This window comes from Maniola jurtina, chromosome 1 (assembly GCF_905333055.1).
Source record: "Maniola jurtina chromosome 1, ilManJurt1.1, whole genome shotgun sequence".
In the NCBI taxonomy this organism is placed as follows: Eukaryota; Metazoa; Arthropoda; class Insecta; order Lepidoptera; family Nymphalidae; genus Maniola; species Maniola jurtina.
Window position 1 is genome coordinate 7,156,790 of NC_060029.1, and position 22,862 is coordinate 7,179,651.

At 35.8% G+C, this 22,862-nt stretch overlaps 1 protein-coding gene across 3 annotated transcripts in view; it reads right to left on the reverse strand.

Moving 5' to 3' along the window:
• Positions 1–406: 406 nt before the first annotated feature.
• Positions 407–22,862, reverse strand: part of LOC123864234 (chitin synthase chs-2) — a 36,564-nt gene continuing 14,108 nt past the window's right edge. For 2 of the 3 annotated variants that reach the window (XM_045904528.1, XM_045904545.1), the window contains exons 3-23: positions 13,340–13,584; positions 12,581–12,747; positions 11,902–12,229; positions 10,903–11,102; positions 10,500–10,818; positions 9,991–10,211; positions 9,570–9,837; positions 9,038–9,300; positions 8,322–8,532; positions 7,986–8,186; positions 7,406–7,632; positions 7,159–7,326; positions 6,782–7,087; positions 6,463–6,704; positions 6,221–6,374; positions 5,788–5,940; positions 3,337–3,513; positions 2,051–2,218; positions 1,712–1,955; positions 1,357–1,502; positions 407–943 (exon numbers count right to left, since the gene is read on the reverse strand). In XM_045904528.1, the coding sequence (XP_045760484.1) occupies positions 746–943; positions 1,357–1,502; positions 1,712–1,955; positions 2,051–2,218; positions 3,337–3,513; positions 5,788–5,940; positions 6,221–6,374; positions 6,463–6,704; positions 6,782–7,087; positions 7,159–7,326; positions 7,406–7,632; positions 7,986–8,186; positions 8,322–8,532; positions 9,038–9,300; positions 9,570–9,837; positions 9,991–10,211; positions 10,500–10,818; positions 10,903–11,102; positions 11,902–12,229; positions 12,581–12,747; positions 13,340–13,584 (4,606 nt within the window). In that variant the 3' untranslated portion in view covers positions 407–745. Of the gene's footprint in view, positions 944–1,356; positions 1,503–1,711; positions 1,956–2,050; positions 2,219–2,981; positions 3,159–3,336; positions 3,514–5,787; positions 5,941–6,220; positions 6,375–6,462; positions 6,705–6,781; positions 7,088–7,158; positions 7,327–7,405; positions 7,633–7,985; positions 8,187–8,321; positions 8,533–9,037; positions 9,301–9,569; positions 9,838–9,990; positions 10,212–10,499; positions 10,819–10,902; positions 11,103–11,901; positions 12,230–12,580; positions 12,748–13,339; positions 13,585–22,862 lie in introns of all 3 variants that reach the window. The other variant, XM_045904536.1, reaches the window with a different exon arrangement.

Sequence of the window (22,862 nt, forward strand, 5' to 3'; positions counted from 1 at the left end):
TGTTATTTACTAGGATTTTGTCCACATGGATTTAAGTATCCTATGATATCAAAATCAAAACAAATCTAAATATTTTTATTCAATTAAACTTTTACAAGTACATTTGAATAAAATTGTCAAATGCATCTGCCACTGGTTCAGATGTAAGCCATTTCTGTACCAAGTTTTGTCAAAATCGGTTAAGCAGATGGACTATGTATTGGAAAAAGACAGATAGACATACAGACACTTTTGCATTTAATATTAGTACAGATTTTAAAGTAGAGTTTTATGTTATAATATACTATATCTTGATGCCATCTTGAAGGGACAACTTGAAGATTTAAGGTAAGACTTTACTATTTTCAAATCAATCATCTAACTTTGGTTGTAAGTTGGTAGTATACAAGTTTAAATAAAATAACAATCATTTTAAACATAACTTTATCTGGATATGTCTTATAGAAAAATACAAAAGTAGAGTGGCAGTGTAAATTCTACTAATAATAATAAAAATTATTATTATTGTACATATAAACTAAATACAAAATAGAGAACACAATGTTTTCACATCAGTCCATTCTGGTCGTTTGACACAAAAATAAAAATATCACAATACATTGTGATGCTTGTAATTTCACAAATTGAGTTTTCAATAATAATATTACTTACTATGCTAAATGAGTATCTACAATTTCTTACACTAATAATTTAATTCGTTACGTTGGCAACTAAGTATTTGCGACAAATAATGTCTGCTTGTTCACTAGAATCTTGCTTGGAAGGAAACTTGGTTTTGCCTGGGCTGGAGTCTCATTGAGTTGCTGTCGTCGTCATCGCCTAATGAGGTCTCATATCCTCTATTGACCATTCCACCATTAATTGGTTCAGCAAATACGTCCTTCACTGATATGTTTGCGGTTGAAGTTCGGTGACGCGGAGGCACCGGGTGATTGTTATTTAACTGGAATTTCACAAAAGAAACTTATTAAAAGTATACAAGAGCTTTAAAATTAGTAAATAGTAATTTATTTATTTAATATTTGCTAGGGGCATACTTAACAGTTTCATTAATTGTAGTGCCCCCTCGCCATTATACTATCAGACCGCAAGGCATTGCAAAGGTCTGTAACTGCAATTCCACGTCCGAAGCGATTCTAATACGCACTGCAATATGGAATGGCCTTCCGACTTACGTTTTCCCCACTAGCTATTACATTGGTACCTTCAAATGAAGAGTGAATAGGCATCTATAGGCGGGGACCGCTCCACCTACTGTTTGATGTGATTTCAGTCTGACACTATACTATACTTTAAAAAAAATAGTTTACCAAATAATGTAGTATGTAATTTGCTTGATAAAGCATTCTTTAATACCTTTCCAGTTACTCCATATTCATTGTTGGCACCAAGTGTTTGCATTTGAGACTTTCTTCGTTCAGCCATTACAGAATTTCTTCTCGTCTCTAAAGCTTTTAGTGTTTCTCTACGCAATGTCATCTTGCGATTTAAGACTGGTGTACCTGAAATAAAAAATAAAAACAAATAACAAGAATAGGACATAAGTATGTTTTACAATTTCTAAACTACAGAATCAAATGTGCAATATCACAATGTTGAAAAAAGATAGCACTATTTTAAGACCTGTCAATTATTTAGATTTTGTCGCCTCAATTATCATCAATATCTAGTGCTGATACTTTTATCTAGTAGGTAATATTAAGAAAATTACCTGGACCATCATTGGCATTCATATTAAAGAATCTTTTCTTGAAAGCAACATCCAGCGTGCCTATGTTCCTCTTCTTTTGCCTTGATTTCTCCAAGTTGTGAATTGTTTTCCTCCTACCCACATTTTGGGGTCCCGAGCCAGAGTCGTTTTCGTAATCGTCGTCTAGCCCGTTTAATTTTTGTAAGTCTTTCACTATTGCTATTGCATTTTTATCAAGAAGGGCATCCTGAGATAGATCTTCTGACTGTAAAAATCGAAGTTTATCTCGATTAGAAACCTCATCCTTTGAATGTTAATAAATTATTGATATAAGTTTGAAAATTAAATCGTAGAACTCACCTTCTTCGTACAGAACCAGTTCAATTCAGTTGATGCTAAAATGTGTGAAATAGTACCGAATCTATGGAACAACATAGCGGTAAACTGAATAACCAGAATCAAGGCGAAGAAAAACACGAACACTAAACCAATAGGTTCCAATTGCAAGTATTCCTTGCTTATGAGTACCTGAAATATTTGCATGAAGTTAAGTAAATAATGTCTTATTTAAGCGCTACCAAACAAACGTTAAAAACAGCAAAAGCAATGTAAATGAAATAAAATTCTTGATTCTTTAGAATGGAATGCTTCTATTTACTTATAATGTAGTGAATTTAGAAATGCAGTGAATGACTTAAAAATATGTATATTTATGTACACTAATGACATATCACATATAAGATTATACACGACAATGTATTTAAATTGTACTTTATGAAACATTGAATTATGGAAACGTGCTTTAACATTAATTTATGTAACGTGCAAAATAGTTTGAAAATCAATAGGTATTGAAAAAGAAAATTGAAATTTTTGTTGAAAATTGAACTATGATATTGTTAAACAAATCACCACATCATCAGGGATCCGAATATGTACAAAGGAAACCCGTGACTGTTAACGGACATAAAAGAAACTTAATGGAAGAAATTCCACCACCTTAAAAGAAAGATAGACTTAAAGATTGTCAGGGGTTTGGGTTGTGCAATTAATATAGGTTTTAATCAAAAATTGTTGCTTTAACATAGAAACATGGTCACGTTTCAATAAAGGGCTGTAAGGTTTTGATTAAGGGATGTGTGAAACCGTCGAGTGACGCCCAGGTTGTTTAGTCTTCTGTGTGGAAGATTTAGAATCTCCATGCTGGTGTGCCGTACCAAGACAGATCGGTTAGAGGAAGACCGTTAGACTTGTGAAGTGACACACATAAACTTGTAATATTTGGCTGTACCTCGCCTGTATCCTCGACGTACGTAATGTTGGTCTTTACCCCCAAAGGCCAAATCACGTGGAGTTGATCTTTGTTGAGTTGTAATAAAAATACTATCAAAATAAATAAAGCATTGAACATGACAAACGCAAAGACTGACTTATTGCGAAGCTCAAGTAAATCACGTGCAATTCGAGCCTGTAAGATAACATAAAATAAAGCATTAATTGCATCAACTTTCAATGGTGACTGCGAAACCGACTTTAGCGCTAACAGATAAATATTTCTAAATAATAATAAAGGGGCCCGTATGTGTGAGGTATCTTGTGCTTCCGAGTCATCATTGAAGGCCGATCACCTTGTCGTATCAAGTTACCTCTTGTGAAACCTCATCATACGTAATATTAGTTTTAACTCCGAACGGCCATTTAATATGAATGTTGTCCTTGTTCAGTTGCAGCAAGAAAACAATGAGCACAAAAAGAGCATTAACCATAAAGAATGAAAAAACAGAAGAGTCTCTCAATTCTTTGAGCTCCCTGGATATACGTGCCTAAAATTCAGGGTAGATTAGTAATAAACAAAAATTGGCAGTCGGCGGGGACTGCCGACAGAAGTTAAAACTTAAAACTATTAAATAATAGAGGTTTTTATAATAGACTACAGGCCCATGTTTAAAAATGGGTGGGTCATATGAACCACCAGGTGACGTATACAGGACGATATAAGAGCATAAAATAATAAGTTTCAGCACTATGCCGTCACTTGTAAGCTGTCCAACAGAGTGCTGGTGAGAATTGAAAAGTGCAGGTAGAGTGAGTACATTTTGGTCATATATTTTTGTACGGCATTTTTACCATCGATAGATCCATGAAAAATAATAAGAAAGCGCGCAGTGCCGTAAAAAAATGGTGCGCCACAAAGTCAGTAAATGTTTTGATTTTCTGACAATTTCCGGGGTAAATTTGGTCATTTAATTCTGTACGGCACTAGTTTCATACTGTTTCAATACAGCCTCTAATCCATTATTCCGCAACGCCGTACAAAAATCATGCGACAAGGGGAAAAAATTGAGGGTAGCAACCCCCTCTCTTTCCGTGGTCCGGGGAGTGATTTGAGAAAGTACGGCTTTGGTTCCAAAACATTATCTAGCACTCAAAAGTACTATTAAAAATAATGCCGTAAAAAAATTAGTGTTCATTTGAATGTGTATCAATAATTATCTTAATTTCATGGTATACTTAATTTTTAAAGCTGTAAAATCATTTGACTCTATACGGCAACTTTTTTTTTAACATGATAGTGTAAAATACTATTGTTATATAGTATTGCCGTTCAAAAGAAACTGTTCTAAAAAAAATTATAGATAAATACAAAAACTGAAATTTTTCAAATTATTGCAAAAGTTTAAATATTCATAGATTAATAAAATATAGCAATTTTCTACGCTTTTCCCTTGTTTTAAATAGTATTAAGATAAATAAATTAGGAAAAAATTATGCCGTACATTTTAATGCAGACCATATCTTTTAGGCTGATGAAAATGACGCTACCATTTTAAGGGTAGTACTTTATGGCCATCTGATACTGTACGGCATTAACATATTTTTGAAGAGAACAATTGATAATATGATAAAATCACTATGCCGTCTAACTGAAGTGAACGGGTGTGTATATAATATCCACATCCCCTACAAACCTTTGGACCAACGAAAATGTACGGCATGTAAAAAAATATTATCTATGCATAAAACACTTTCAAAATAAATTAATTTTATGTTGTTTCAAATCACCCCCCGGACCACGGAAAGAGAGGGGGTTGCTACCCTCAATTTTTTCCCCTTGTCGCATGATTTTTGTACGGCGTTGCGGAATAATGGATTAGAGGCTGTATTGAAACAGTATGAAACTAGTGCCGTACAGAATTAAATGACCAAATTTACCCCGGAAATTGTCAGAAAATCAAAACATTTACTGACTTTGTGGCGCACCATTTTTTTACGGCACTGCGCGCTTTCTTATTATTTTTCATGGATCTATCGATGGTAAAAATGCCGTACAAAAATATATGACCAAAATGTACTCACTCTACCTGCACTTTTCAATTCTCACCAGCACTCTGTTGGACAGCTTACAAGTGACGGCATAATGCTGAAACTTATTATTTTATGCTCTTATATCGTCCTGTATACGTCACCTGGTGGTTCATATGACCCACCCATTTTTAAACATGGGCCTGTAGTCTATAAGTTTTAAAGTCAATTACTTAGTATCAAAAATTTAAATTTTATAGTTTTTAAATTAAAATCATTGACATCAGTTTAGTTTTTCATCTATCGACAGTCCGAGCACTATTAAAACATTAGCATGTCGGTGATGCGACCTTGAAATCTTTACCGATCAAAAAATCGCCAACGCATCTAAAGAGGTTTTCACTTCAATAATAATATATTTAATAGCAAAATATTGAAATAAAATTCGGTACAAGATACCTGCAAAAAATATATTTTGTTAAACACATAATTTATGTAAACATATTCACGATAAAATTAAATTTATACTCTTCACTAAATTCTCTCCGTTTAGCTATTGATAGTTATTAACAATATTGCTGAAGACTTATGAACAGAAAAACCTCAACCGTTAAACTGGTGGCGTTGAGAATTTTTCGCATCTGTGTAGGTTCCACTATTTGTCGTCCCAATAATGTAATAGCTGTACCTACTTCATATTCAAATTTATGTAATGTTCCAATAGGAACTGAGACTTTGTTTATGCATTATAGATTTAAAAAAACATATATTTAAATATCACAAATTGTATTTACCTCCGCTTCCTTATTTGCGTCGATAGGGTACAAATATTTGTCGATCAGATCTTTCCAAAACGATAACTCAGTTTGATTCATAAAGTCAACTTCTCCCTTTTTCAATTCAGTGTCTTCAATCCAATAAGGATTAATAAGGTCATCCCTTTTTTCCTAGAACAATTAAATGGTGTAAAAAGAAATACTTTTTGGGTAATTAATTAAAAATAGTTTCATCATCATCATCATCATCATCAGCCTGTGGAAGTCCACTGTTGGACATAGGCCTTCCCTATAGAGCGCCACCACACCCGGTCCTCAGCCTTCCTCATCCAGCCACTTCCCGCCAGCCGCTTTATATCGTCGGTCCATCGTGCTGGAGGGCGTCCACACTACGTTTGTTTAAAAAATAGTTAAAAAATAGTTAAAAAATAGTTTAGAAACGAGAAATTACTCTGGGCATTGAAGACATCGTTTCGGTTTCAGAATCAGAACCACGGTCTTCTTCCTCGCCTTCGGCTACTGTTACCAACGGATCGCCGTTCGTACTGCCTCGCATTCCAAGGGAAAGCTTACGGCCTCTTATTTGCCCATGTGGGTCTACAATCCTAAAAAAATAAGATAAATATAATTAGTTTTGCTAATGTGTTGAGAATTAAATTACATCTACGTCGTTATAGTTAGATATTTACTAACCTTTCTACGGTATCCAATTTCTTTTCCAATTTATCAAGTGTCGACGCAATGTGCATAAGCTGCAGTTTTTCTTCATTCCCTTTAGGTTGCGTGCAAAGCAAACATTTAAACAGCCCAGCAAATGAAAACTCGATCGAACCTTCTTCTTCGTTACTGTTTACACCTTGCAGGAATCCAAGTAAAGATTTTTGTTTGGCTTTTTTCTTAGCCTCCTCTGCGTCTTTCTTTTCTTGTTCGATTTCCTAAAAATATTTTCTTGATTGATTATGATTGCTCTATGAGATTGTAAAATAACCTAAAAGAAATATTTTGCTTTTACCTTTTTAGTCTTTTTCGTCTGCACTTCTCTTGTACCCCATGATACAACGTTCAAGTTAATGATTGAATACAAAATTAAAAGCAAGTACATAGAAGGAATCGAAAGCAAGTAAATGATGCCAGGTACTATACACCAGAACTCTTGCGGATGCAAACAAGCGGCTATGAAGAACGAACTTGAAAGTGATATCAAGAAGATAGCTGATGGCGATCCGATACCGTCCTCTCCTAATTGGAGCGCCGTACCGACGATCACAGCCATCATTATCATAGCATATGCTGTAGACAAGATTTGCGCGACCAATAACTGCAAAGAATAATTTTCAATTAGAAAAAAAATAAAGAGCGAAAAAATTAACTCAATTGTGCAAACTTTACCTGATATTCTGATTTCATCGTGAAGCAGACAAACATAAAGATTGCAATGGGGTACAGATTATATTCGAAAGATGTCCAGTTGTCGATTCTAAAAGCTGCCACAAAAGCACCCACCAACATAAGAAATATAGTGCCGGGGCCCAAAATCGTACCTCCTATCAACATCATCTGTAAACAAAATTTAGCTTACAATATTTTCCTATCAGATAATGCAATTTATACCAAAAATATATACTTATATATTTACCTGGTATGCGATATAGGGCGTGGATATGTTGTCGTTAATTTTGATCGTGTGTTTATAATCAGCAAGCAAGTCCATAATGTTGGCAATAGTAGAAGGCACCCAGCGACGGCGCTGATTGTAGAACTCGTTGAAACCTTCGGGGCAATGAGTGTACGCATCGGAAGCAGCTGAGTATTCTACTCGATAACCTCTTTGTAACAAAAGTGTGCAGAGCCAACGATCCTCTCCTAAAATATAGCATGATATCGATTAGCCCAACTAAAATGACGAAAGTTTTTTTTTTTATCTCGTCTGGCTTTACACTGATTAGCCAATGTCAAGTTTGTAGTTCTTTACAAGTTAGGTAATAACTATATGTATAAGTATGGACTTCGTCTTTGCCGGCGCCCGCCGACATACGCCCGGCGCCCCTTTAGAGCGCTTCCCAGTCAGTTCCACCACCAATAAACACCAGCAGAACACAAAACCGGTCACTTCTAACAAAAAAAACACTCTAAAAAGGCACAACACGCGCGCCAGCTAACGCCACCACAGACGATGTCCGAAAGTTTTTTTACGTAAGCAAATAATTTTTGCTCACCTTGATCGTATTGTACGTAATGCCGAGCTTCGTCAGATCTTAAGGTATACTTCTTCATTACATTGTCATCCATAAGAGCCTTTCCTCTGAACAGAGAGAAGCATCCAGGACTACAGAGTACACAACCAATCATGTGCTCAGTCGACTTTTGCAGCCAATGCCCAATAGCGTACTCGAACAGTTGATACCATACCATGGGACCTTAAAATTGTTTACAGATCGATAAAGAACAAATAAGATATATGTTTAGCTGTATCTATTTCTATATAGTTAAAAGTAAAAAACTATTAGTAGTAGTTGGAATGTGTGGTTAACCTAAAGGTAAAATTAACTTACCAGAACCAACAGGGTGAATACGTCCACACGCCGCTCCTAAATTCTTATTTTTCTTCATCAAATCGATAAGCAGTCGCACAGCATGCGGCCGGAAATCAATATCTCCATCAAGAGTTAGCAGGAAAGTATTTTCAGCCATCACTTCTTTTCGATCGACAGATATAGGCAGCTCCATTAGACGGAATCCGAGTAGGTAGTACATGTACATAACCTGGAATATATTATTAATTAGATGCTATTAACAAAAAGACCGGCCAAGTGCGAGTCAGACTCACGCACTGAGGGTTCCGTACTCGGGTATTATTTCCAACATTTTGCACGATATATCAAAAACTATTTATACATAAAAATATATAAAAATCTGTTTTAGGGTGTACAGATAAAGCCCTCTCATATGATACCCCACGTGGTATAGTTATCTTATTTTGAAAATTGAAACACATTTTAATTTTTTTTAAATGATGTTACCACAAATTCGCGGTTTTCAGATTTATTCTTGTACTTGTGCTATAAGACCTACGAGTACCTACCTACCAAATTTCATGATTCTAGGTCAACGGGAAGTACCCTATAGGTTTCTTGACAGACAGACAACAAATTGATCCTATAAGGGTTCCGTTATTCCTTTTGAGGTGTGGAACCCTAACTAGATTGTTTTTAATATATTGAAGAAAATTATATCATAGAATATTTTGTAATAGAAATATGAATATCACCTGAGACCATCGTTTTCTGTGACGAATTTTAGCCTTATCCTTCAAGTGACAGATCATTTTAGTTTTCCCTGGCAGTACCCACGTCAGTCGTCCACCGTATGGTGCGGGAAACTTCTTTGGCGGTCGTACCCTTATAATAGTTTGATGCACTTCGGAAGCAGCGTCGTCTATAGTGTCTACAAGAAGTTTGACGAACCGATTCACTTGAGAATCGTCGTCACTGTGATCAGATATTTCGAATGCATCATCCAAAAATATATGAGCTGAAATATTATTCATCATTAGGATATGTTTGTTTTATTATCTTAATTTTTATGGGGCTTAGATTTATCATAGATCGTACCACACAACGTAATTGGCAGAATTAGGTAACTTTTTTCATTAACAATGCTAAATTTTTAGAAGGACATGTATTAATACCCAGAAGCAAAGAAGCTAAGGTTATGTGTTCAAATCGTTACTAATACCTAATAACCATTAACTATTTAATTCATTTAGATAACTGAATTAATATTGCATTTTAAGAAATTACTTTCGAATTCGTAGTAGTCTGGGTCAACAACCCGCAAATATTTCTGAGCAACCCGCCGAGCGCACTGGTCTTCGTCTAATCGCAGAATAGACTTCAAGAACTCCATCATCTCGTCTTTAGTCTCGTGCCACATAGTAGCGCATGCGTAGATTCTGGTAATTTGATCTGACGACTTGATTGTTCTAGGAGAAGATCCAGTGTTGTCTGTATGCACCGATATTGTTTCGTAATATTCATCGCCTTTCTCTTTTTCTATTTCTGCCAGATCCTGTAATAGACAACACACCATTTAACCAACGGCATTTATGCATAACGAGTTGCATACATTTGCATCTAATATTACCTAATTAAATGTTACATCAATCAATTTCAGACGAATCACTCGTAACGAATAAATTGAATTAGTAAAGTTGTATAATACCTCGGTTTTAACGTCCTTTTGATCATCTCTTTTTCTATTAAGGGCCATGCTCTGATCAATCAGTAATCCATTGTACATTGGAAGAATAAACAGTTTTTCAGTCGATGCCAAACGTTCTGCTTTTGGAGTCCAAATATGAATCGTAATCCAGGTTTGTGAAAGTAGCCAGAGCAGCCATATCCATGCCATTTGTCGTGTGATAAAGTCACCAAGTGAAAATACTGAAACCAAGAAGTATTGGTAGGTAAAAAGGTACCTAATCTATTTTCAAATGTTGTATAATTTGCTATTGTGCCTTGTAAGGTCTACATCTCCTGGTGGAGGAAGCTCGGATGTCGGAGTAAAACGTCCGTTGAGTATGTTTTGGAGCATTTGTGTGGTGTTGTAGCAGTCGAAGGACGGGCAGTGAATAGAATTGTCTGTTTTAGCGAATTATATCAAATTAAGCTTATGGTTCCTATATCTACTTTTAAATATTTAAAGAACTTAAGTAAGTATAGTTTCATTACCTGGGGGGCTCTCAAAGAATAGATAGTCTGGAATTGTACCATGGAATATGCAATTGTCACCATTCCTTAGACCACACGCGGCGATCAATAAGTTCACTACCAACGGAATCACCAGATTGATCGGGAAGGCATAACTGAAGCCTTGAATAAGGATTTTACAAGCGAATTTCCCAAATATATAGCACAAGTACGCGGCGAAAACTTGAATGAGTAGCACATAGAAGGCCGACTTGTGTACCGCTGCTACCTCGACCGAGTCACCAGTGAGAGTTGCGTTCGCAAGGTCTGGAATTAGTGTCCCGCCAAGTTGTATTTGAACCTGTAAAATTTTGATGAAAAAAATTATGATAGAACAGAAATCTTTTATCAGTCAATGGTGAAACTCCATCTGTACAGTACTCACCTCCTCGACTACGATATTATGAGGTCCGAAACCGGGTTTAAATAGCTGGAAGAACATAGCAGGATCATCGCCATCCATCCAAATACTCATGAGAATGCAAATCAGAAATAGAATAATCTTCCAAACTGACATAAAGCGGTAGGTGAAGTAGCGTGTGTGATTGAGTTCCTCTTTTATTCTGGCTAAGCTCTTTATAATACCTGTTAAAAGAAATCTTGGTCATCAAGGAATTAAGAACCTACCTACCTACTATTTAAATAGGCTGGTATTTAATTTTATTTATTTATTTATTTATTTGTACCAGAAAGTTGTAACAATATAAATAAAAGGAAAGAAAAAGTGGACAGGGAAGCACTTATCTCTATAAGAGATCTCTACCAGTGACCTTTGGCAGTGCGAGAGGTTGTAAATGGAGTAGAATAGGTACAGCAAAGATAGACAGTAATCATGAAAAATAAAAAATAAATATAGTAGATATTATGTTATAATATATACTTACAAATATTTATATATTAAAATAGACTTACAAAAACATATATACCTTAATACATAAATATATACTTATAGTCATAAATACAAGTTTTAGTGGACAAACTAGCAGGTAAGTCGGATTTCACACACATAGCAAACTAATGTGTAGGTCTGTTGGACACAGAATACAGTCTTAAAATACATAGTAGGTATAGCTTCGGCCTGCCAGGTATAGAAGGATCATTCCGAAAAGACGTTTAAATAAATATGTGACTTGTTACAACGCAATAAAATGCAACGCATACATCTCTTTACACCGCGTAACTCTTTTTATCTCTCTCTCTCTCTCTCTCTCGTAACAGATAAGAGTTACAAGAATGCCGTCGAAGGGGCGCTCCGCCATACGTATATTTCTCGGATCACGTGACCAAGTGAGTCTGGCATGGCTCTACTTCTCAGGTTTGTCACGTGACCCGCCATAGGTCAAGAAAATTATATGACTAAATTATATTGTATTATATTTCTTACCGATTGGACTCTGTCGTGAAACATAGTTCTCCCACCATCCTAAGGATATACAGAGGGCGGAAATTGGGATAAGCCAAATCACTGGTTTGTTTTCTAGCAGCGGCCAAACAATGAAACCGGTAACTTGTGCGACTATAGCGGCTATGTCGACGATCACTTTCATGAAACGTTTCGTATCTCGCGAGTTTCGGGAGAGCAAGCCCAGAATCGCGGGTACAATGCAGAGGCAGTTCGTTATCATGGCTCCTTTGACCACATCCAGTTCTGGCAGTACTTTGAAGAATAACAATCCCATTCCTATTGTGTGCAGGGATTCAGTAATAAAGACCTGAAATATCAAATAATTCTCAGTTAAAATCTCAAATTTACATGCACCTACCCTACCTATTTGGTTTTTTATTATTTTAGGAATTATTTTTCAAAAATAAATTCTAAAAGACCCTGTTTCCACTTTCCATACTAGCTGAGAGGAGATTTTGTGTCCAATCAATCAGTCACTTGAAATGTTATCATGTTATCTTTTAAAAATCTGATTGGTTGACTGAACATGCTCTCCGCTCCGCTTAATAGGTGGCACCAGAAGCTTGAAACATCTCACTACTGTACTATCTGACTGTACTACTGTAGGTATAAGATAAGGTCTGTGTAAGATATGAAAATTTGACTAATGTGTACTCACCACTATAAACTGTATACTAGTAGGAGTTTTCGAAGTTTTGAAGAAACAAATTCGGACTGAACGTATTAGTGTCCCTATTTCTGGAATCGCGAAGGCTGCGAGGAGCGCCCACATCCATGCTACCCGCTCCTCGTCCGGCAGACTGACTATAAATTGTTTATCCCTACCTGAAATTGAAAAAAAAAATATTTAAAGAAAATTCAAGGACAATGGGAATAAACAAATATCCACTAGGGACGTGTTAATTGACAAGAGTCGATAACAATTGGATGGGTCGCCGATTTTGGAGGTGGCAATTCGGCCTTTTCGCTTCATCCGTGCCTCGGAGAGCATGTATAGCCGTCGCGTCGTCAGTCCTGGTTATTATCACTAACATCCCTTATTATCTGAGTCGAAATTTCGTTCTCTTAGTCGAGTTTTATACGGAAGTTATTAAAACTCCTTCTCTAAAGAAAACTCCTAACGTTAAGTGATTAATGGAAAGGAATTACGACCCTCAATAATGAGGAATACGACGCAGAGAAAGAGAATCCGATGGTCTTCAAGCCAAATAACATTGTTGATCCTTGTGTATGAAGGATTTCTGCAATGTAACACCTGCTTCTATCTAATCCAACATTGTTGAGGAAACCTTAAATGATTTTTTTATTTTCAAAAGTTTGCATGAGTAAAAAAATCTCGACAGAAAAACGCTCTCAAAGAAAAGGCAATAAAAAAATCAAAACTATGTAGGTACGAGTAAATAAAAAAAAATCTTACCTAAATTCCTATTACAATACGCTAGCCGTTTGTCTTTCTTGAGTTGTGAGGTCATGAAAAGCACTGTGCCCTTGGCTATCACGCCAGAGCCCAGCACCACTATAAAGGTGATCGTGTACGCGAACACTTTGAGTATGCGGACCGTGAACTCCAGACAGGCTTGACTCTCCATGGACCCGCTGTCCTGCTTCGGTGGGAATTCTCTGAAGACGTCCCATCCTTTTGTTTCTTGTACTGTTCTTTGGCTGAAATAAGAATAATATATTTTTATTATTACCCATTCGAATATTATAAAGACGAAAGAATGTCTGTCTGTCTGCTAGCTTTTTACGGCCCATTTGATAAACCATTTTCGATGAAATTTGATGCAGAGATAACCTGCACCCCAGAGAAGGACACAGGCTATTTTGTCCCGGAAAATCCCGGAAGTGTTCGGGATTCTTAGAAACCCTCAGTCCACATGGACGAAGTTGCGGACATCATCTATTAGATACAGATAGCTTACATTCTGGAGGCGGATATGCTACAGATATAGCCTGCATCCCAGAGAAGAATGCAGGCCATTTTATCCCGAAAGGTCAAAGAGTTACTAAGGGATTTGAAAAAAACTAAAACCCGAGATGTTTTAGTTTGAAGTCATGGGCATCATCTAGTAACTGTGTGATAGAAAATATAATGCATTTTAGCCTTATTGTAGCACATTCAGCTTCAGTAAGCGATACTGGTTTTCAAGTAGCTAGCTATAAGAATGTGTAACATCTGGTAATACCTATCTAACCTAGATAATCAATTACCGTGGCACTAATATTATATGTAGGTAGGTACCTACTCATATTGTAGAAACACAGTAAATATTTACAAATTATTTATATACAATTCAAAATTTTAAAAGTAATTTTATAAGGCCGAGGCTTTGTACAAATTTTTTACTGCAAGATTTTGTAATAATATGTGATAAAATATGAGTGTCGAAAGAATGGATGTAGCAAAGATCATTGAGTAAATTGATGCAATTTGGTATCGAACCTAAGGGACTCTTCACACTGTAGGTACTTAGCGTCAAAATACTGCAGTTTAGCAGCTACAGTGTGACTATCATAATCACCTCTGATTGGCTGATACTCTCACGCTATTTGCTGAAATGCATTGTTGCAGCAAAAATACCATAAACTTAACCAATCACAACAATTGAGATTGTATGAAATAATGATAGATGCAGCTTTTCCTTACCCGAGATGATTCAATCAAGGTGGCAACATAGGTAGAACGTCTCGAAATTCTATCCAAAAAATATAACGTAGGTACAATTTATCAGGTACTTATTACTGTTTCTTTCATAACTCTTCCTGCAGAAAGCCTTTTCCTGCATTTTATAAATTTAGAACTACAACTGCATAATAAGCACATTATTAAATGTATAATAAATTGTTAGGTAGATTATAAGTTTATGAAAAATTGCCTATAATTTTGATGTTCAAAATTAGATCGTTAACGGTTAGTACAAAAATCGGAACGAATAATGACTGCAAAGATATTTTGTCGCTCTATTGTTTAGCATTTTTCCGAACACGCTAATTTCATAGTGGACATCACGTGACTAGTTATCGTCCATATTAAGTCGAGAAAAACAACTTTCACACGCGACCGTGACAGGAGAATATCTTGTGTTTTGTTGTCTCTATACACTTCCTTCCTATATTTCCGCTATTTGGTGACCTTATAAAATAATCTACACTGAATAAAATGTACTTAGTTACTAACTTTTTGTGGTGATACTATATCCCCGTCATATCTTAGATTTACAGAAATGGGATACGAGAATAAGAATGTTTTCTTATAATGAAGGAGGTATAGAGAGGTACTTACTTATTGAATTATGAAACGTCTTTAGAACTTTCTACTATACATTAGAAGTTTAATTGAATAAAAGTTTATTTTGAACTCTATTCTATCATTAAAAATAAGTCAAGATAATGATCTGTTTTTGTTTTTAATAAAATAACGAAGTCAAAGCCAAATTCAAAGAATCTATTAAAAATAGGTCCCATTGTACACTTTAAAATAAATAATATAGGTACCTAATTAATTACGTAAACTTAAAACTAAAGCCACGAGGGTTCCAAACGCGCCTTGATTTGAATTTTAGTCAATAATCTTGGACTCATAATTGAATACCTACCAAAATAAGATCTACATATTTTTGTACAAGCAAAGCCATGGTCGGACCTTAAAAAACTTGGTATAGAAAGCTGTTACAATGGTCGAGTGTTTCGACACCGCGTTCTCGATTAGCCACCGACTGTAGTGTTGTGTCAAAGGATTTACGTAAGGTATGAAGGGGCTATATAATTTTAGTGTTGCACATAGTACAAACAATTACTACCCTACCACCTTTATTCATACTATAGATGATACCCACGACTTCGTTCGTGTAGATGTAGGTTTTTTAAAGGCCGGTGAGACCTGATAAAAAGTAGCCTAAATGCGTCTCCGAAATCCGGCAAAATCGGTTTAACGGGTGGGTTAAACTTTTAAATCATGTAGGAGCTCAGATTTTCCGGGATAAAAAGTAACCTATGTCTATCTCCAGGATACAAGCAAGCACTGTACATTTCATCACAAGCAGTTATCTAATTAAATTAACCGTGAAAAGATAACAGAAGACAAATAGGTACTTTCGCATTTATAATATTAGTAGTTACGGATTTTATAGTTTGTATTGACGTACTTAAAAACATACCTACCTAGCAATATATTGTTCATTCTACAGGCAGGCAGTTATATCTATCTCTTATACTTAGGTACTTATTTATAATACATACCTACTGGGAGGTGCAACCACCTATAATATGTAGGTATGTATATTTAAAATGACAGTTAACACGATGCCTTTATATGAAATTAGAAAGTATGTAAGTATATTGTAAAATTTATGTACATAAATATAGTTACCGACAATATCTAACTACATATATTAGGTATGTCATGCACTAGCAATAAAATACTTATTCTTAAGAATAAGTAAGTATTTTATTGTTTGTAAAATAAAATACATATTTTTAAGAATAAGTATTTTCATTCTGATTGACTTCAAAAAACCGGTCAAGTGCGAGTCAGACTCGCCCACCGAGGGTTCCGTACTCAGGTATTTTTTCCAACATTTTGCACAATAAATCAAAAACTTTTATGCGTAAAAATAAATAAAAGTCAGTTTTAGAATGTACAAGTAAAGCCCTTTCATATGATACCCCACCCTAGTTATCTTACTTTGAAAATTAAAACACATTTTAATTTTTTTTCTGTGATATAACCAAAAATTCACGGTTTTCAGATTTATTCCTTTACTTGTGCTATAAGACCTACCTACCTGAGAAATTTCATGATTCTAGGTCAACGGGAAGTACCCTATAGGTTTTTTTAATAGACACGACGGACGGACGGACGGACAGTTAGACAGACAGACAACAAAGTGATCCTATAAGGGTTTCGTTTTTCCTTTTGAGGTACGGAACCCAAAAAATCATCAGAAACTAGGCTTTGCTTAGATTACTTTGACACGTTGTTACGTACTAGTAGTTTGTTGGTAAGTCTTGTACCTCATCCGATAGCATCACAATACAGTTTTAAGTTTAACTACTTTGCCTTGCTTTGAACTCTAGAAGCTCATAAATATAATGTCTTAAAGGTGACACTATTCGTAGAACGTATTCTTCAAACTTGTTTAACTATCAGGCGAACCATCTACGTTTCTCTTCTTATAGTCAGTGAAAACTGCATACTTTTCTACAGTATAGAATAGAGTTGGAAAGTTAGCTTTATCTTTTCTGTAGTTCTATAGCTATCTTTAAAATGAAATGAAATGAATTCATTTATTTCATGGAGAACAGCATGTCCCACTTATGATATGCCAAGACTCTACCACCGGTTTGGAAAGCAGTTCTACTGAAAAGAGCCGACTATTTACAGTTAAAATCTTCAGGGTAAGGGCCTACCTGTATTAACCCTGTGTCGGCCTACTACTGATCATGGGTCTCCTCTCAGAATGAGAAAGGTTTTGGCCATAGTCTGCCACGCTGGCCCGGTGCGTTAGCGTTTTAAGCAATTAAATATCACTTGATTCAACGGTGAAGAAAAACATTGGGAGGAAACCTGCATGGCTGAGAGTTCTCCAAATGTTCCCAAAGGTGTGTGCTGTGATGTCAGCCAATCCTACCTGTATATGCTACAGTAATTACTGTAAATCGAGTTATTGTTGTTGGCAGCGTAAATAGCTTCCCCGTCCACATCTTGCCTCTCATAGTAACTCCTGCGGTCTTGGTCACTCATTTCACTGTCCCATAGAGAATCGAATACTATTATCGCACATCACTGGTTATATCACAAAATATTACTTGAAATAACAAGGAACAAGTGCTCCCTGGCGGAATATTATTCAATAACTCATTGTTTCAATCAATCGAGGACAGACAACGGTGCGATCGCAATAGACACTGTTGGTGGCGGCACGCGCTGCTAAAGGAGTCGGCCGCGGCGTATAGTATTGCTGGACAAAATGGGAATATTAATTTTTGATTTTCGCAATTGAAAGTCATGAATAAAACATATCGTTTGTACCCACCATAGCCTTATACACAATATTGTTTGTGCCTGGAGCCCAAAGTATGTACCTATACTTACCTACACGATTTTTTAGTTAGCATAAAAATGCTAAGGGCGAATACTTACAGGACTATTGTTATAAATATCCAGTCTAATTTTTTAACTATAATTTGACAATGTTGTTAAAGTTTGTTTTGTTTTTAAAATATGATTAAATAAGTGGACTCACTATTTATACAATATTATTCTGTCGATTTAATTTTTTTTTAATTTAAACTGCATAAATGTGTTAAGTATTGAATTTTGATTAGGTTGGTACTTTATGGTAATTAAAAATCAGCGGTGTACATTTAGTTTTTTTTACTTCCCTATCGACATGATAAATACTGAGATGGAAGTTTTAGTGGATTTTGAAAGATGTACTTATGAAAATAAATAAATAGTCATAAAAGTCATTTTATTGCACTTACTACCTAAAAATTTGTTAAAACTGTGCCTGAGTTCTAATAATTGCGAGACTAATTGTATAAAAATTGATTTTGTAGAAAAGATACGTACCTACCTACTTACTACAATAATTTTGTCCACGTTTTTTTCAAGCAAACACCAATGTGCGAAGAGTTCTCCGTTCTGCGGCAGTGGGCACGTGAAATTATATCGCTTCGGTAATTTTATAGTAAGTAAACCCACCTCACTTATGTGGAACCAAGAGAAAATGAAAATTTCTTTTTAAAATCTGAATGTATAATTATTAATTATGTAAGTATTTATTAAGTATACGACATTAGGAGATCTATAGAAAAATTAAAGTCCGCAATGCATGAGCGGTACCTCTATTACCGTCCTCTGGTGCTGCAAATGTTCATGGGCGGCGGTAATCACTTAACATCAGGTAACCCGCCTGTTCGATTTTTTATAAAACAAAAAAGAAAAAGTAAAATCGACATAGCTCAAAGAGTTGCTCCATGGCAACGGGTGGGACACATAGCTCGGATCACCGATGGACCAGGGGTCCTTAGGCTGCGATGTAAGTACCTATAGAGGGTACCTATTTTGACTTTGCTTAATTTAATTTGAAGTTTCTGTATAAAACCGATCAGCGCTATGACGCTGTCTCCTCAGAGCACAGACACCCATCGGTTGAGAAGACGCAGATAGAAAATCTACCACTCAATCTTCGCACAAATTAACTACACCTACATAGTATAATTTTACAGAATCAAATCTAAAATAAGTACAAAAATTACATTTGTCTGCCGGTCTATTCTTTGCTTATGCGTTCGCGCAGCGTTTATCCGATTGAGTTAAAACTAAATTGAAAATTTATGAAGTCTCATACAAATACTTAGTTGCTGTTGACACTTACGTGAAGGTGTCAGATCAGATATAATACTATAAATGTGCAATAGGTGGAGCGCGAGTGCATTTCAACCCATGCCGGGTGTTAGCTAGTGATTTATAAAAAAACAATTTTATTCAAAGCAACAAAAAAGGTCTTGACCTTCCCAAAATCACGATTCTGACCGGCCCGCATGCTGACTGCAGCATGCCGAGTCTACTAGCTTGTATGTCGTCATCACACGTTGCTACTCTATTATAATCTGTATGCTTAGTGGCATAAAGCTCAATTGGGCAAAGAAACATACATATAGTAGGTATAACGCCATATAAACAATAGATCGCTCAATATACAATGTCTCTACAGCTCACGAAAACTTGCGAAAGGCGTTCTTGACTAGAGTTCTTATACCAAACACGCGCAGACTGTACGTACCTATTATATTATTAAACTATGTATATTATGTCACGAGACACATTAAAAACCCCTATTTTAACCCCTTTAGGGGTTGAATTTTCAAAAATCCTTTCTTAGTGGATGCCCGACATGCAAACAGCCCGATCTGTCCAGCAGTTTGAGTTGTGCGTCGCGTTGATATCAATCAGTCACCTCTGCCCATGTATAGTGCGCGACAGGTTAAGATGGCAACCAGGGTGGGGATGCCCCACACACCCGCACAATCCCCGCGCTAACCCGCTGCGGGTTCAGGATTTTTGGAAATTGCACCCTCTTACCGATTTCCAAAAATTCCACTCGAGCCAAGCCTGGGCGGGACAGCTAGTATTGTAATAATATACAAGCATGTATACCTACCATTAATAAAAACAGAAGAACCTACTGATGGACAGTCATTGTGACAGCAGTTCTATTGGGCTAAAAATGCTCCAGCATATCGCTGTTTCAACGCTTCAAGTAAAAGTTTGGATTGGAAGAGTTAGTATGCGAAACATCCTCTCAAATTCACGTCCGAAGTTCAGCGGTCAATGACCATGTCAAAAAGCGACTCCTGCACTCGCTTTTACCGACTCACAGCGTGCATAACTTTGACATTTTTAAGTTTTCCTGATAGGTACTTACCTACCTATCATGATTTTTTATTGTTATCATAAAAAATGTTCGCTATATTCGCTTGATTATGATAAGTAATAAAAGGAAAGTACTTTAGTAACTAAAACTAGTTATTCAAACTGTTTATACCTATAGTATATAGTATATATATAAGTATAAATAGATACTTATATATGCAATTTCTGGTTGTCACAGAAATCCATCGATTTTGGAACCACCACCCAAAGTCCATCAATTTTGGCAGAAATCGGTTCTATTCGATAAGGCATAGAGAAAGATGCTTTATAGTCAAAAGATAACAAATGGTAATGGAATTATTAGTCTATGCCATGCAAGGTGTGGTTCCTAAAAATATGTGAGAGCGAATTAATGCTGTTTACGAACCAAAATAAATCTAAAACAGCTAAGCCGAACCCGTTGTGATCTAATATTCCTTGCACGCACAACCTCGTACCCGGTATGTCGGTACAATCTACCTGTAGAAATAAAAATTACCAAGCAATTATACGACCTATTTGCATTTAATTAAACGTGAATTTTGCTTGGTACAAATTAACTTTTGAACTGAAAGGTTCAACGACAAAGTCTTATACTGAGTTTTCTCTTTACCCTATACCTTCTTTACGTATCTTCTAAGTATATGTCTCTACCCCAAATATAAATTAACAAACGGCAGGTCCAGTCCTCGCGTTATGTATCTACATTGAATTTTAGCTGGGTGGAGTACCTACCTATCCTAGAGGAGGAATTGTAGGCATTCTCTTGGAAATATCTAACAATGCGGTGGATACCCATACCCTTCCGCACACAACTCGTTACGTACCTACCTTCTCTATTAAAGTAACGAGATTTCGTCTCTTAGGTTTTAGAGTTATCATCAGATGTTAATGATAACAATCACCATCGATTGATATGCGTTGTCACAACTACACGCCCCTCAAAAATCTTAGTTCCTTATTCTTTGTTCTATAGAAGTATGTAGGTACCTAATAGTATAATTCGTTGCAAAATGTGAAATAAAACAAATACCTACCTACTTACCTATCTACTTAGATAAAAGTGATCCTAAAAAACTGTTTCAAAAGTAAAGAGAGATTATCTAACATTATTTTCTAAATGCTCGAGTAAATAAGAAGTAGATAAACTAAGCCACGGTGTACGCGCAGAAGAAGTGGGGCGCAAAAATGTGGCGCACTCGATCGAAAGTTGTGTCGTCAGAGTTGACAACCTTGGCATTTGAGCGGGTTCCGGGCAGCAAGCGGTGACCGATCGGGCGGCCGACCTCTAGCCGTTTATAAAACCTATGAGTGATACGTTATTTATTGTTCTTTTTAAGCCGAAATCGGCACGACAAAAAATACGAAGCCAGTAAGCGCTTTATAGTTTAAAACATATTTTATTTCTAATCTAATTCTAATCTACAACTATTTTATTCTAATCTACAACTGAAACCCACTAAAACGCTCTCCAATAGAACAAGTGTTTTTCTTTGTACATGCATTAAGTTCCTTTTTTCCTCAATAGAAATTACTTTCCGAAATGGTTTTCACCTATCAGACGCGAGTCCAAACACCTATTGTTCAACTAGTAGTTTTTTTTAAGATACTCGCATAAAATTATTAAATCGCTCTATAAATTATTTTCCGAAATGTTAGGAGAGTTTTCACCTATCAGAAACACCTATAAAGTAGGCCTACTTAATAAACGATTAGATTTGATTTAATAAAAAATTATGTTTTGGCCTTATAGGAAAAAATGTACGTATATTAACTAGACGAATGTGACTAAAGTAAGATATTTATCGTACGATACACTATAAAGTGAATCATAGATCGAGCTATCTATAAAGAACTAGTTACTCATTTAAATCTAGAAATCCATAAATTTCAATCTTTACAACAATTTTTACGAAGAACGCTTTGAAAATCTTGTCTAGAACAGCTTTACGCAAAAAGCTTAAGGCTGTTAATTGAAAACCTGTTCTTAGGTCATTTGATTGTAAATTGTTGCCTGTCTGTAAATTCTTAGGTATTGTGACTTAGGTATCTTGGAAAAGCACCTACTGCCTACTATTTTTAACCCTCGACCCAAAAAGAGGAATGTCATAAGTTTAACGTGTGTATCTGTGTATCTGTCTGTGGCATCGTAGCTCCTAAACTATTGAACCGATTTTAATTTAGTTTTTTTTGTTTGAAAGGTGACTTGATCGAGAGTATTCTTAGCTATAATCCAAGAAAATTGCTTCAGCCGTTTGAAAGTTATCAGCTCTTTTCTAGTTACTGTAACCTTCACTTGTCGGGGGTGTCATAAATTTTTAATTTTTAGACTTATATTTTGGAAAGGGTAATAGCTGAATTTCTGGCCTTCTCTGGTCAATAAAACATGTTTTTCAACCAGATTAGGCTTGTCATACCTATAATAATATTTTGTAAGAGCCATTTGAAATTGAATCACTTTTGAATTTCTTGGCATCTTTTCTCAGAAGTAGAACATCTAAGTTACTCTACAGGAAACAAA